This window comes from Stegostoma tigrinum, chromosome 13 (assembly GCF_030684315.1).
Source record: "Stegostoma tigrinum isolate sSteTig4 chromosome 13, sSteTig4.hap1, whole genome shotgun sequence".
In the NCBI taxonomy this organism is placed as follows: Eukaryota; Metazoa; Chordata; class Chondrichthyes; order Orectolobiformes; family Stegostomatidae; genus Stegostoma; species Stegostoma tigrinum.
Genome location: NC_081366.1, coordinates 9,270,729 through 9,283,477, shown reverse-complemented (window position 1 = coordinate 9,283,477; position 12,749 = coordinate 9,270,729). Strand labels below are relative to the sequence as shown.

Here is a 12,749-nt window from a genome sequence, read left to right as displayed (position 1 = left end):
AATTAAAATGTTGCCTAATGGCGACTACGTAACCATTGTGGAAAAACCCACCTGGCTCGCCAGTATTCTTTAGGGAGGGAAATCGGCCATTTTTACCTGGTCTGGGATAAATGTAACTGCAGACCCACAGCAATGTAGTAGATTCCATACTGCCCTTGGGAAAGGGCAGAAATGCTGCCCTAGTCAACAATGGCAACATCCTTTAAATAAATTGTAGAAGAAATAACAACCGGCCCAAATATGTAGGCTGCAAATTCTCTGCTTCCCTGACTCATCAATAATCAACTTGAGCAGTTTCCAGAGCAAAAGGAGTTGCGTAGGAAAATGGCCATCAGATTTAGTGAGCACGTTCATCAAAACATCCCTAGCACCTTTTCTGAGGAACCAATTTCAATCTTGAATGCTGACTCACGTTAATGAATAATCCTAATAGAGAAGTTACCAATGAATTCTGTTTTGAAGAGAATCAGCAAAAAATAAAATATTCCTGACAAGCTAAAGTTTAGGAACCTATGTCAGTCTCTGAATCTCTCTTTGATTCTTGTATAGTGCACTTCTGACACGACTTCCAACTTTCTCACAAGTATCACTTGCACTAAGCAGGTGGAACAGACTAAATTATTTCAGTCACATATGGTTTAATCGTGAGACCAAATAAAGCAAACTATTTTAGGTTTTCTGAATCAGAGTCTTTACAAAATCTGTACACAGCAGTTTTGCAAAATGTTAAGACCGCATCCTCTACGGGAAATAAGGCTTCAGTGAGTTAGACAAGAAAAGCAAACGAGTTACCGGGCCACAAACCATACGAGCATAGGACCTAGGCGCAAGCCTGGTCTACCATTCAATAAGATCGTGGTTGATCTGATGGTTCCACATTCCATAATCTTCCACATTTCCCCCACCTAGAAGAATCTGTCCATCTTTGCCTTAAAAACATTTAAGATTCTCCTCCTGCCTTGCAAGGAACAGAATTCCAAACACTCAAAACCTTCTGAGAGAAAAATATTCTTCTCATCTCTGTCTTTAGATTGTCACAAGTAACAGCACAGGTTAGTGAAACATTACCATGTGTAAACCGACATTGGGTGTAATTTAAAACCAGACAACTTATGTTGAACTTGTATAGACACTTGGTTGGACCACACTTGAGGTATTGTCAACAGATCTGGTTTCTTTCAGTATTAGCCAGGAGGAGATTGAGGCCCTGGGTAAGGTGTAAAGTATGTCAGCCAGAATGATACCAGGACTGGGAAGTCATAGCTAACTGCAAAGGTTAATCAACTTGTAGAAGACTGGTGAGCCTAATAGAGGTCTCTACAACTGTGTAAGGATCTGAGAACGAGTTGGAAATTTGAAGAACCTGGGTTAGCTGAAGAGTGGGCAATATATGCGAAGAGGGCAAGCTCAAGGCTATTGATATGTTTATGAGAAAACATGGGGAAGTCAGGAGCATGAGGTAATACTGATAGGCTGAGGTGCAGTGGAATGGAACGTGGGACATAAAACTCAGCATAAACCTGATGGCTGAATGGCCTGTTTTCCTCTGCATCCTACAGACAGTAGATACATAAATGGAATTGAGCTCCCTCTTTTAAACTGCAAGCAATACTGACAACACCATCCCCATCAAACACTCTCAGGACAAGTGCAGTACACAGTTTACAGAGTAAAGCTTTCTCTACTCTTTTAAATTGAAATTAAAGCTGTACTTTTTTAAACAGAAAGCAAATGTCCATCAAAATCTCCATCAAACACTCCCAGGGCAGGGACAACACTGGGTGAGATAAAGACAAAAGCACTGTACTCTTTTAAACTAAAAGTAAGCTAAGTAAAGCTCCCCTGATACTGCTCCATCTACATTGTCCTCCATCAAACGTTCTGGGACGGGTGCCACATGGAGCGAAGAGATGCAATAAAGCCCTCCCTGCACTGGTCCTTAACAGAACCAAAGGCCTTGTTCAGCATGCATTAGATAATGATTCAATCACAACCAACATTGTCTCCACCTGATTTGCCCAGGACAGGTACAGCATAGCATTTGTTGTAGAACAAACCTCACACTGCTCCGTCAGTGTCAAATTCTGAAGGACAGGTACAGCACTGGGTTAGAAATAGAAGTTCCCTTTTTAAAACTGAAAGTAAATCTCCTCTGACAGTATCCCTATCAAACACTTCCAAGACAGTGCAGCACAGATTAGATACAGAGTAAAGCTCCCACGACTCTTAAAACTTAAGGAAACTGGAATTAATGTTCCCTCAACACCATCTGCAGGAACAGCATGGTGAGTAAATACGGAATAAAGCCTTCTCCACTCTGAACTGAAAGTAAAGCTCCATCTACAGTGTCCTCCATGAAACACTCCCAACACAAGTACTGCACAGGGGAAGGTGCAGACTAAAGCTCTCAACATTTCAAACTGAAAGTAAAGCTCTCTCAACACTGTTCCCATCAAATATTCCCAGGACGGGTAAAATGTGGGGTGAGATAGAAAGTTAAGCACCCTCAACACCGTCCCCATCAAACACTCCCAGGACCTGGACCACTTGTGGTTGGATACACAGTAAAACTTTCTTTACTGTGTTAAACTACAGCTAACTCTACTCTTTTAAGAAACATAAATGTCTCGGAACACCATCCCCACCAAACGCTACAGGGCTGTGACAGCATGGGGTTAAATACAGTAAAGCTCTCTCTCCTCTCTGAAACTGAAAGTAAAGCTCCATCTACTGTTTTAAACAGAAAGTAAGCGACCCTGGTTACTGCCTCCATAAAACGTTACAAGGGTGATGACAGCATAGGGTTAGATGCAGAGCTAATCTCCTTTTACTCTTTTAAAGTGAAAGTAAAGCTCCCTCGACACTGTTCCAATCAAATACTCCCTGCACCATATGATATAAGAGCAGAATTAGGCCATTTGGTCCATCGAGTCTGCCCCACAATGGCAGATATGTTTCTCAAATCCATTCTCCTGCCTTCTCCCCATAACCCTTGATTCCTTTACCAATAACTCTGTCTTAAGTACACTCAAAGAATTGGCCATCACTGTCTTCTGCAGCAATGATTTCCACAGATTCAACACCTTCCAGCTGAAGAAATTCCTCCATATCTCAGTTCCAAAGGGTCATGCCATCACTGAAGCTGTGCCCTCAGGTCCTAATCTCTGCCAGTAGTGGAAACGGCCACTCTGTCAAGGCCTCTCAAAATTTTGCAAGTTTCAGTCAGATCACTCCTCATTCTTCTAAGCTCCATTGAGTATAGACCCAGAGTCCTCAACCGCTCCTTATATGACAAGCCCTTCATCCCTGAGATTTTTTAAATCACTGGACCCCTTCTGATAGCAACACATCTTTCCTTAGATGCGGTGGGAGGCGATGACCTGGTGGTATTGTCACTGTACTGTTAATCCAGAAACCCAGGTAATGTTCTGGGGACCTGGATTTGAATCCTGTTGTGGCAGATGGTGGAATCTGAATTCAACAAAATTTGGAATTAAGAGTCTAATGGTGACCATAAATTCATTGTCGATTGTTGGAAAAACCTCTCTGGTTCACTAACGCCCTTTAGGGAAGGAAACTGCCAACCTTTCCTGACCTGTTGTGACTCCAGACTCTTAGCAATGCGGTTGACTCTTAACTGTCCTCGGGGAAATTGAGGGTGGGCAGTAAATGCTGTCATCCCTTGAATGAATAAAAAACAAAACTGCCAGACCTAAAACTGCTCATACTGTTCCAAATGTGGTCTCACCAGAGCCTTAGACACCCTCAGCAGTACATCTCTGCTCTTGCATTCTAGCCTATTGAAGTGAATGCTGATACTGCATTTGCCTTCCTAACTGCCAAAATAACCTGCATGTTAACCTTAACAGAATCCTGAACCAGGACTCCCAAGTCTGTTTATGCTTCAGGTTTCCAAAGCCTTTTTCTGTTTTGAAAATAGGCTACGCCTCTATTCTTCCTATCAAAGGACATAATCTCACACGTTTTTGTATTCCATCTGCCACTTCTTTACCCACTTTCCTATCCTGTCCAATTACCTCTGCAGCCTCCCCACTTCCTTGAAACTACCTGTCCCTACACTGATCTTTGTGTAATCTGCAGACTAAGCAACAATGCCCTAGTTCCTTCTTCCAGATTTTAAATGTAGTGTGAATGGTTGTGGTCCCCCAATAGTGACACCTGCTGAACTCCACTAATCAGTGGCTGTCATCCTACAAAAGCCTCCTTTTTCCCCACTCTAATCCTGCCAGCCAATCCTCTATCCAGTACCTAGCCTCCTGTGCAGCATTTTATCAAAGGCCTTTTGGAATTCCAAATAGATCACATCCATTGGCTCTCCTTTGCTAACCTGGTGATTACCTCAAAAGAATTCCAGTAGATTTGTTAGGCATGACCTCCTTGACGAAGCTGTGCTGACTCAGCCCTATTTTACCGTGCACTTCCAAGTACTCCTTGATCTCATTCTTAATGGATTCTAAAGTCTTACCAATGACTGAGCTAAGGCTAACTGACTTATAGTTTGCTGTCTTCTGCCTCCCAGCCTTTCTAAATGGATATTACATTAGCCACTTGCCGGCCCTCTGGGACCCTCCCTGACTCCAGTTATTCCTGAAAGATCACTACTCAATGCCTCTACAATCTCCTCACTATTTCCTATAGAACTCTGGGATGTATTTTATCTGGTTGAGGTGATTTATCCACCTTCAGATCTTTCAGCATTCCCAGCACCACCTCCTTCGTGATGGCCACTACACTCATGACTGCCCCCTGACTCTTTTGAAGTCCTGGTATGCTTTTCTTTTATTCACTCATGGAACATGGGTGTTGCTGACTGGCAAGCACTTTTTTTGCCTGTTCCTAGCTGTCCTTGGCTTGCTAGGCCATTTCAGAAGTCAGCTAAGTCTGAACCACATTGCTATGGGTCTGGAGTCACGTGTAGGCCAGACCAGGTAAGGACGGCAGTTTCCTTTCCGATGGATATTAATGAACCAGATGGGTTTTCTTCTGACAGTCGGCAGTATTGCTCATCCCTAATTAAGAGCCAATCACATTTCTATCAGTCTGGAGTCAAATTTCGGTCAGACCAAGTAAGGATGGCAGATTTCCCTCCCTGAAGGACTTTAGTGAACCAGACGGGTTTTGGCAGCAATCAACAGAGATCTCTGTTAAGCTATCTTTTTATTCCAAAGTTTTATTAGTTTCAAATTTTACCATCTGAAAGCAGATTCAAAGTGGAATTCACAAAGCATCTGTGTGGTGCTCTGGATTACTCATTGAGAAACATTACCACTACACCAACATCTTCCTCCCAAGTTAATAAGAAAAGTTAATGATATGCTGAGCATTAGATCTTGGGGATTGGAATACAAAGGAGTGAAAGCTGTCCTGCTATACAGAGATCTTGTAGAGAGCAGCCCTGGGCACAGTACCATAGGTAGAATAGTTTAGTGTTGGAGAGAATACAGTGTGAATAGAACCAGGGCTCAAAAGGCTTTATTTAAAAAAACAGTTTATGAGGAGAGAAACAATAGAATGGTGAAATAGCCTCAAGAGACTAAAAAACCTCCTTACGTACCCATAGATCGGAAAGAAAGACCAGCACAGCTCAGGCCCTTTGGCCAACCAAGACTGCACCGACACATGACACCTTTCTAAACCAAAATCCTTTTGCCCGTATGTGGCCAGCCAGTGGAATTTAAATGTGATAATTAGGACCAGACCATTCAGGAGAGATCGTACTCCTCTGTTCCCTGCCTGTTCATTTATTCTGTTTTAATGTTGCTATTATATCCACCTCTAGCAGCGCAATCCAGGGACTTAGAAGGGGGTCTTCGATAAAGGGTGATGCAGGACTATGATAGAGTGAGCACAGTGGTAGAAGGATTTTGGTAATTAGGGAGCACGGTACTTAGATCCTTTACCAAAGGAGCTGGTGAGGAAATCCAACCTTTTAGCATCATGTTGTGATCTGAAACATGCAGCCAGACAGCTTGATGGAATCAGAGTCAGTCATGACTTTCAAAAGGATATTGACCGTATTTATTTAAAACTAGACGCAACAAGCCTGCTTTTGTCCCTGTATCATTCCATTCTGTGGTTCAACCCTCTCCTTCTAGAATCCACCACCTCTCCATCAATGGCGATTCCTTCCCTCTCTCTGCCAACTTTTCTCGCACTCTCTCCTTCAGTTGGGGGGAGCAGTGAACACTGACTCCATTTGGCTCATTCATTGTGTGAAAGACGCTGTCTACTGTAAAAGAACAATCCAGCCCCACTTTCAAAATTCAACTTTTTAAATGAACCGAATCCACATTATATTTTTTCAAAAACTCTTTCGTGAGTTGTGGACATCAGTGTCAAGGTTCAGCTTTAGTTTTCCATCTGTAATTGCCCGTTGAACTGAGTGCTTGTTCAGCCATTTCAGAGGGCAGTGAAAAACATACGCATCGTTCTGGCTCTAGAGTCATGTGTAGGCCAGACTGGGTAAGGTGGGCAGATTTCCTTCCTTATTAGTGAACCAGATGGATTTTTACATTGATTGATGATTCACCATCACTAAGGCTATCTTTCAGAGATGAAGGATATGTCTGATAATGCCGTAAGAAATAGTAGGCCATTCAGCCCCTCAAGCCTATTTCACTATCCATAAACTTGCCTTTGACCCCTGTCTCTTATTAATATCTTGGCTTAACAAAAAGTGAGCCATCTCAGATTTAAATTTAACAAATTATCCAGCATCCAGTGCCCTTTGTGGAAGAGAGTTGCAAATACCTACTACGCTGTGTGTGTATAAATGCTTCCAAACATCTCTACTGAACAATCTGCCCCTAGTTCTCAGATTTGAGTTCTACTAGCTGGTGAGGATGTGTGGGCTGGAGGAAAGGCCACAGGAGAATTTTTGGCTGTCCCCTCCCCTACCTGCAGATCCACCAACTATAGAGTTCTTTGACTGAGGAGAGTAGTATTTAAAGGATAAATTCATGAGGAAGATTGGAATATGTATTGATACAGACAATGAACCAGAGAGAAATGGGTGTGCACCCGTTTGGAGAGTTAACAGGACTGAACTGGTTGGGCTGAATGCTGTTTATTTGCTGTACACTTGAGGGAGGTTAATGTAAAATCTTCAGACGTTGGCTGGGACATTAAGAGGCGTTAATGCAGTAAAAATCCTCTGGGGGGCATTCTTACCATGTGTTCAATTCCTACGAGCTCCAGTGGTTCCTCATTTAATCTCTTAATCATTATTAACACCAGCTCATAAAATATTGCCTTTACTTGATACAGATTTCCTCAGAACCTGTCCACTAAGTAGCTAATTGTCTCACCTCAGAAAGTTATGGGTTTGTGTGCCACTAGGGAGACTTGAGGACAGTATTCAGGCTGGAACTTTCCAGCAATTCGCATAGAAATTGCAATGCCAAAGGTTCAGTACTGAGCGAGTGCTGCATTGTCAAAGATGCTGTATTACTCGCATAATGTTAAACATACTGCGAGTATTTGCTGTCAGGTTGAAGTATAATAGTTTATCTCCATTATTGTGAAGAAAGGCCAGGAATGTTCACGCAAGTCCTGACCAAAATCCGTCACTAGAACATCACTGGAATATTACCACATTCTTGTTTATGGCAGCTTGCTGAGTGCAAAATAGCTGTCGTTGTGTGGTAAATTAGAATAGGGGGTAGTCTTCTGATAGACCTTTAGCGAGAGTGCTTTTGGATGCTGTCTAAATGTGAAAAGGTGCTATAAATAGAAATTTGGTGAATGGAAAAAATAGATGGTGTGGGAATGAGATTAATGTTGTGCCTTTGCTCCACAGGGACCAGTCTCTCCAGGGAGCTCGCTTTGGAAGGCCAGCTTCGAGCGGAGATTGAGCAGCCCCCGGCTGTACACAGACACGTTCCGTACCCCCCCAGAAAGCCCCAGATCACCCTTTTCCCCAGTCAGTAGCAGCAGCAGCCCAGGAGCAGGAGGCACAGCCTACAACAACTGGAGTCCACTCGGTGAGCCCAAAGCCAGCTCAGCCTCCACCCGACTGTCGGGCTCCAGCCCAGATAGTCGCCGTCTCAAGGAGCTGCTGGCCAAGAATGTGCTCAGTGCCGCCCGTCGTAAGAAGCTGTCAAGCCCTCCCGCTTCTTCTGGGGAGCTGCCCCCCAGCCCCCACAGCCCCTGCCCCTCTCCACTGGTGCCTCTCTCGCCCAGTGTGGTCTCTCCAGACACTCCGGGTGTCCGCTCTCCCCTCCGCCTTTACCGCAGGTCACTCACTGATTCTGAGTTTTCGCTGGCCTCAGATGATTCTGGACCCAGGTCCCCCAGTTACTACAACTTCTGTCCGCGCGGATGGACTGGGAGCAAACTCCGACAGAGTGAGCAGTTATAAAGCCAGAGAGTGGGAGCAGGGCCAAGCTGTGTGCAGAGGTGTGTGTATGTCTAAGCATGTGTGTGTGTAGCTGTATGTGAATGTGAGCACGTGTGTGTAGCTAGGTATGCAAGTGTGAGCACGTGTGTATCGCTAGGTATGTGAATGTGAGTACGTGTGTAGCTAGGTATGTGAGTGCGAGCACGTGTGTGTAGCTGTGTATGAGTGTGAGCACGTGTGTGTAGTTGTGTCTGTAGTTGTGTATGTGTGAGCTCGTGTGTAGTTTTTTCTATGCAAGCACCTGTACGCAGCTTTGTGTGCGTGTGAGCCTGCTTGTGTAGTTGAGTGAACGTGTGTAGAGTTACAAACACGTGTTTATGTGGATTATGAGTGTGAGCACATGTTTGTGTAGTTATAAGAGTGGAGCACAGGTATGTGTGTGGGAATGTGTATGTGTGTAGGTGTCTGCGTCCGGCATTATGTGTGCAGGAGTGTGTGCGTTTGTATGTGGCAATGTGTATGAAGGAGTGTGAGTATGTATGCGTATGCGTTTTGAAAGAGCCAATTTGAAGAGGATGTGTGTGCAAGAGTTTGTGTCTGTGGCAGTGTGTAGACAGGAATATCTGACAGTGTGTACGCGACAGTGAATATTGGAGTGAGAGTATACGTGGCAGTGTGTGTGTATGGGAGTGCATGTGTTACAGAACTGTGTGCGAGTGTGCAGGAGTCCGTGCATACGGCAGAATATGGGTGGGAGTGAGAGTGTGTGTGTACAGGAATGTGTGTACATGTGGCAGCATGTATGTGGTAATGAGTGCTTGTGCGTGCATATGTAGAGGGGAGAATGGGATCTGGCTTCTGCAGGACATGTTCTCAAGTTTACTTTTTGCACGTTGCACGCTTTCCAAAATGTGACCATTAATTCTGGGGAAGACAGAAAGTTCCAGCCTGGGGTGATGGACAGACCACTGCTCAATTCAATTAAAGTTCAGCAGGACGTAGTTCCAGAGAGAGAGGATTCCAGCACGGAACACATCTCTGCCAGAATCATTCAGAAAACAAACATCTTTCCACTCGAGACTATTGTCTCCTTGGAAATGAATAGCATATAAGCATTGTCAATTCTGGATGGGCACATTTCTGGCAGCTTTGTCATACAATCACCCAACCAGTCACCCTGTCAGCTCCCACACACATGCATTCCCCACCGTCAGTCCAGTCTCCTGCTTTCTCCTGTATGATGATTACCTGCCTGGTCACGGGATTCATAGATTACAGACAACACCTTGGGGATAAAGACTTCACCCAATCAGAACAGAACCTCTCACAACGGTCAGTCAAGATGTGGGGAACCGTGGCAAAAGAATAATAACTGCCAACCAATATTAACTCTCACCAATACCAAATCCTGCCCTCATTGACGTCCCCGTATACTCAGAAATATACCCCTCTTGCCTTTCTGGTGGGATACAGGTAACTGAAGGTGGGTTATTCTTACAACAATTTTTGAAAGAACCAATTTGAAGAGAATGTGTGTGACAGCAACAGTCTGGCCATGTGTACTGGGACTATCTCCCTTTTGTAACCACTTAGTTAATAGGCATCAGGTCATCCAGACTCATTGGCCTCTGTACATTCCTGCCAGGGAAGACTGTTGAAGGTGGTGGATGAAGTGCACTTTCAGTGGGTGTAGAAGAGTTAGTTTAATCTGGAGGATGTCAAACCTGTGGAGTGTGTTGGAGCTGCACCCATCCCTGGTGAATGGAGAGGTGTTGCTTCGAGCGGTTGCCTTGCTGAACCCTTCTATAATTGTAATAGAAATGCTGAGTGGAAAGATTTTTTATGGCATAGGGAGTCGTTTCATTGTAAACATGGACACCTGTTGGGGTTTTGGCTTTCCAAAACCAGCCTACACTCTGTGGTTATGTTGCACAGCCACAATATCACTTCTACTCGCCTGGACAGTGCACATCTAAGGACACATGATCAGCTGGGAGCAAGGACCAGCCCAAGGTGTGATGCATCTGTCATTGACAGTCTGAAGGCACCCACTGTTCAGATGTCAGGCGCAAAGACTTTCTTGAGGATAATTGCTGGTTGGTGACTGGTCCAGGGTCAAGGAGAGGGGGAGGATGGAGAATGGGATATCAAGAAAAGAAAGCAGAAAGAATCCTCCCACTCATGCCAGACCAAAATCCAAACTCTTGACTAATTCTGAAATGGGGTGCTTTCATTCACAGCAACACGTCTTCATATCGCTTTCATCAGTTAGTTAATCAGCAAACAAAAACAAAAGGGACCTGTATGGGAAGACATTCCCACCTTGCTCTATAGCAGTTTTTCAATTATAAGAGATTACTGTCCTATTTTATATATTATAATGTAAATGAAATGCGGTTGATAATGGTATAAATATATATATAAATCTCATCCAGATGTGAAATGCTTTGACGTGTTGTTTCTTTCTCTGTCTTTCAAAGAACCCCTGCCCTCACCACACCAATCAGGCATAATGGACCAATTGACGTTTGCTGTTTTTACATTTCTTGCACAAGATTTGACATTTATTGCCCCTGTCTAGTTGCCATGGAGAAGGTGGTGATGGACTGTCTTCATGATTCACTGCAGTCCATGTGCTGTAGGACACTCTGAATACCCTTAGGGAGAAGCTTGCAGGATTTGGACTTGACACTGAAGGAATGGTGATAAATTTCCAAGTTAGAATGATGAGAGGTTTGTGGGGGTGAATCTTGTAGATGGTCATGTTCACATGTATATGCTGCCCATATCCTTCTAGATGATGGTGGTCATGGAAGATGCTGTCTGGGAACATTGGTGATATTCCACAGTGCATCTTTGTGGGTATTACACACTGCTGCTACTGAGTGTTGGTGGAGGAGTGGATGTTTATGCCAGTTAAGCAGGCTGCTTTGTCATGGGTGGTGTTGAGCTTCTTGACTGTTATTAGAACTGCCTTCATTCGGACAATTAGGGTGTACATCTGACTTGTGCCTTATAGGTGGCATTTGGGAGCCAGGAGGTGAGTTATTTACCATAGCACCCATGATCTCTGATGTGCTCTTGTAGCCACTATTAATTTGGTGAGTCCAATTGAATTTCTGGTTGATGGTAACCCCAGGATGTTGATAGCGGGGTGGGGGTTAGCAATAGTAACACCATTGAATATGATTGGGCAACAGTAGGATTGCTTCTTGTTAGAGAAAAAGGGAAAAGGCAGGAGACATTCAGTACCAAAGAGGATGATGGGGAAGACAGTATGGGCATATGCTAAAGCCTGGCTCGACCACCCTTGAAGGACCGTGTACATCATGTCAGCACGTTATGAAAGGGACACTGCGGTGCTTGATAGGGTACAAAAGGATTCGCTAGGTATAGTAACATAGGAAATAGCAGGAATAGGTCATTTGGCCCTTCACGCCTGTTCCACTATTCAGTATGATCCTGTCTGAAAATCCAACGCAGCCCCCGTTACTGCTTTCTCCCCTACAGCCTTTGATTGCTTTAGCCCTAAGAACTTTAAAAGTATTCAATGTTTTGGCCTCAGCCATTCTCTGTGGCAGGGAATTTCACAGGCTCACCTCTCTCTGGGTGACCAGGACTTTGAGGCTGCAACTATCAGGAGATGATTTTGATTTAAAAAAAGGAGGGCCAAGGGAGCTGAATGAATAAACATATTTAAAGTTATGAATGAATGTGAAGGAGTAGATGAGGAGCAATACAAGTCCAGTTCTGTGATTAGCAAACTAGACACTGCATGAGAGTCACCAATAATCCAAGAGGAACTGCAAATGTAAGATCCAGAGTAGTGAGTTTCACAGCAAGTGGTTGAAGAGACAAATATAGATCAATTTAAGATCAGGTGGATGAATGCCCTCTTCTAGCAGCTCCTCGGAAGGTGGAGAATGTTATCACACAGTACAATCCACAGCAAACTCTGGAGAGGCTGTTGCCTTATAGCAGACATGAGGTTCTGAATGACCCAGAGACTTGTGCCACCTTTATATCCCTACCCACTGGTGTATGAAAAAGATACTTATCCAATTGGCCACATTCTAGACCCTAGACCTCCTGGCTGAGAGACAGTAGAACTACCTTCTGTTTCACATGAGCTGCACCTGGATAATCTTATAAGAGAAATACACCGGAGGTTATGTTAACAGAGTAAGCCAAGGAACAATGACAATATGCTCAATACAGCATAAACACTGAGTCGGCTGGTTTGTTTCTGTGCTGTATGTTCTACATAAATCTTATCTTTTAATAAAAACAAGGGTCTTGTGTAGGGATATATGAGGACAGGAATCTTTTCTCAGACCTACTCTGCAAAGATGTAGATGCATAGGTTTTGTTCTGAAATACTAAATGTTAA

The 12,749-nt window shown here is 44.0% G+C and overlaps 1 protein-coding gene across 4 annotated transcripts in view; it reads left to right on the top strand.

The window, feature by feature from the left end:
• LOC125458153 (synaptopodin) overlaps positions 1-10,788 on the top strand; it is a 92,105-nt gene extending 81,317 nt beyond the window's left edge. For all 4 annotated transcript variants that reach the window (XM_048543087.2, XM_059650556.1, XM_048543088.2 and 1 more), the window contains one exon: positions 7,820-10,788. In XM_048543087.2, coding sequence (XP_048399044.2) covers positions 7,820-8,380 — 561 coding nt within the window. In that variant the 3' untranslated portion in view covers positions 8,381-10,788. The remainder of the gene's footprint in view (positions 1-7,819) is intronic.
• The last annotated feature ends 1,961 nt before the right edge of the window (positions 10,789-12,749 follow it).